At 32.1% G+C, this 2,060-nt stretch overlaps 1 protein-coding gene across 1 annotated transcript; it reads left to right on the forward strand.

Annotated features, from left to right (window-relative positions):
* The first annotated feature begins 542 nt into the window (after positions 1–542).
* On the forward strand, positions 543–1,670 carry LOC111377453 (protein PLANT CADMIUM RESISTANCE 2-like). Its single transcript, XM_023000550.1, has 5 exons — positions 543–597; positions 652–699; positions 932–1,000; positions 1,158–1,370; positions 1,594–1,670. Exons 1-5 carry the CDS (start codon positions 543–545, stop codon positions 1,668–1,670), a joined length of 462 nt encoding a protein of 153 aa, XP_022856318.1.
* Positions 1,671–2,060: the final 390 nt, after the last annotated feature.

Raw genomic sequence — 2,060 nt, forward strand, 5'->3', positions numbered from 1 at the left:
GAAAAATTTGTGGTTGAAATTATGTCAAAATACTGTAGAAGAATTCATTTTCTTCAAAGAATGGGGATCAAACAAGGGCATTATCCAGACTCTACGCGTTGATATAAACTACTTACACTCCGTGCCATTGATATTATCCAAAAATATATCATTTGTTTTTATTTCACATTTTACTCTCTTTGGCATACTACAAACTTGTATTATGGATCGGTATGTTGTCTAAAAATCATCTCCCCCTAATGCACCATCAGCCTGCGGTCAACTCTATATATATACACACATTGAAAACTACTATATGTAGCATGTTTTATTAATAAGGAAGGTAAAACTTCGTAGGAAGCTCAAACTTATTTGCAGTAGCCAAATACAATTTGGCAATTTGCTTAAAGTAACAAATATCCAACCGCTGACCAATTAGCATTATCCGCAATCTACGCGTCTATATGAAGTACTTGCACTCCGTGCCATTAATACTATCCAGAAATATGTCATTTGTTTTTATTTCACATTTTTCTCTCTTTGGCATACTATAAACTTGTATTATGGATCAGTATGTTGTCCAAGAATCATCTCCACCTAATGCACCATCAGCCTTCGGTCAACTACCCTCCGTTGGCATACCTCTGCCCCATGATCATGTTGGTGCTTGAGGGGAATGGTCGACTGGTCTATGCAACTGTGTTTCTGATGTTTCAAATTGTAAGTCGAAAACATTATCCCTTTTAAATAATATCTAGCATACTAAAAATACTCTTAAATACCATAAAGCCTACTAAAAAAATTCACTTTTAACAATGAAATTTTTTTGGTATGAAAGGTCATTTGTCAGTTATTTCATCAAGAAATATTTGAAAGCAAAACAAAATTGTCGCTGAAAGATAAATTTTATGTAGTATAAACCTCGTTTTCTAATATATTTCCACATTTGCAGGTTGTGTAACATTTTGGTGTTGCAAAACAATTGGTCAGATTGCTGAGATTATAGATAAAGGATCGACTTGTAAGCGAAGAGATGTTTTTCATTTCATGAGAGGATCCTATGAATGTCCAATTTTTTAATTTCTAGAACAAAAAATCTATACATTTCCTTCCATATTTTAAGAAAATAACAAAAATTTCAATCAAAGATATAATTGTTTATGAATTTTGCGTGACAGCTTGTAAAGCAAGTGCAGCAATTTACACTCTTGTAGCCTTGGTTACGGGGTGTACATGCATATACTCTCGCTTTTATCGTTCTAGGATGGGAAAGCAATACATGCTGTCAGGGGATCCGTGTGCGGATTGTTTAGTTCATTTTTGTTGCGAAAATTGTGCATTGTGCCAAGAGTATCGGGAGCTCAAAAACCGGGGATTTGACATGTCCCTTGGTAATAAACTACCCTTTTCTCTCTAGAATTTGTCTAAAAACATTGTACTATTGCGTGTGTGTTTTTGTTTCTAATGAAAGTAAACAATTTAATTTGAATATTTTTCATTTCCTCTTACAACTTTGAACCTTTTGGAAACATTTTCTCTAAATATCTAAGAAGGGATATGTCACATTTTTATTTGTATAACTATTGTATTGGTGGTTTATGTGAAAAATGTTAGGATGGCATGGAAATGTGGGGAAACAGAATCCTGCAACAATAATGGCACCAGGCGTTGATGAAGGAATGAGTAGATAAATCTGCTGCAGCCAAATGCTTTCCATCCAATTGTGTAGTCAAAGGATTATTATTATTATTATTATTATTTTTCCTTATTTTTCAACCACACATTTCATATCAATTTACTATTCTAAAATGTATTTTTACATAAAAATGCCTATCAAACACCCCCTAAAACTTATTACTCAATAAAATTTTTAGTTTGTAATTTTAGTTTCATGAATTTAGTCCCTCTGTCCCATTAAGACAAGCTTGTTTTTCTTTATTTTGATCCAAAATTATAGTCAATCTTCCCTATTGAGTATAGTTAATTTCTTAGTTTCCTAATATATTCATGTATAATGAGTTTTGTTATCAATAAATATGAACTAATATTATTTTACTGTAATTGGAATAATAAATAAAACA

This window comes from Olea europaea, unplaced genomic scaffold, assembly GCF_002742605.1.
Source record: "Olea europaea var. sylvestris unplaced genomic scaffold, O_europaea_v1 scaffold1657, whole genome shotgun sequence".
NCBI classification, from domain to species: domain Eukaryota; kingdom Viridiplantae; phylum Streptophyta; class Magnoliopsida; order Lamiales; family Oleaceae; genus Olea; species Olea europaea.

Bases quoted from the DNA above. Each gene is read 5' to 3' on its own strand.
- LOC111377453 (XM_023000550.1), top strand. From the start codon at position 543: ATGGATCAGTATGTTGTCCAAGAATCATCTCCACCTAATGCACCATCA. The intron at 700-931 runs GTAAGTCGAAAA...CCACATTTGCAG, and splicing joins TGTTTCTGATGTTTCAAATT to GTTGTGTAACATTTTGGTGT. The intron at 1,371-1,593 runs GTAATAAACTAC...GAAAAATGTTAG, and splicing joins GGGATTTGACATGTCCCTTG to GATGGCATGGAAATGTGGGG.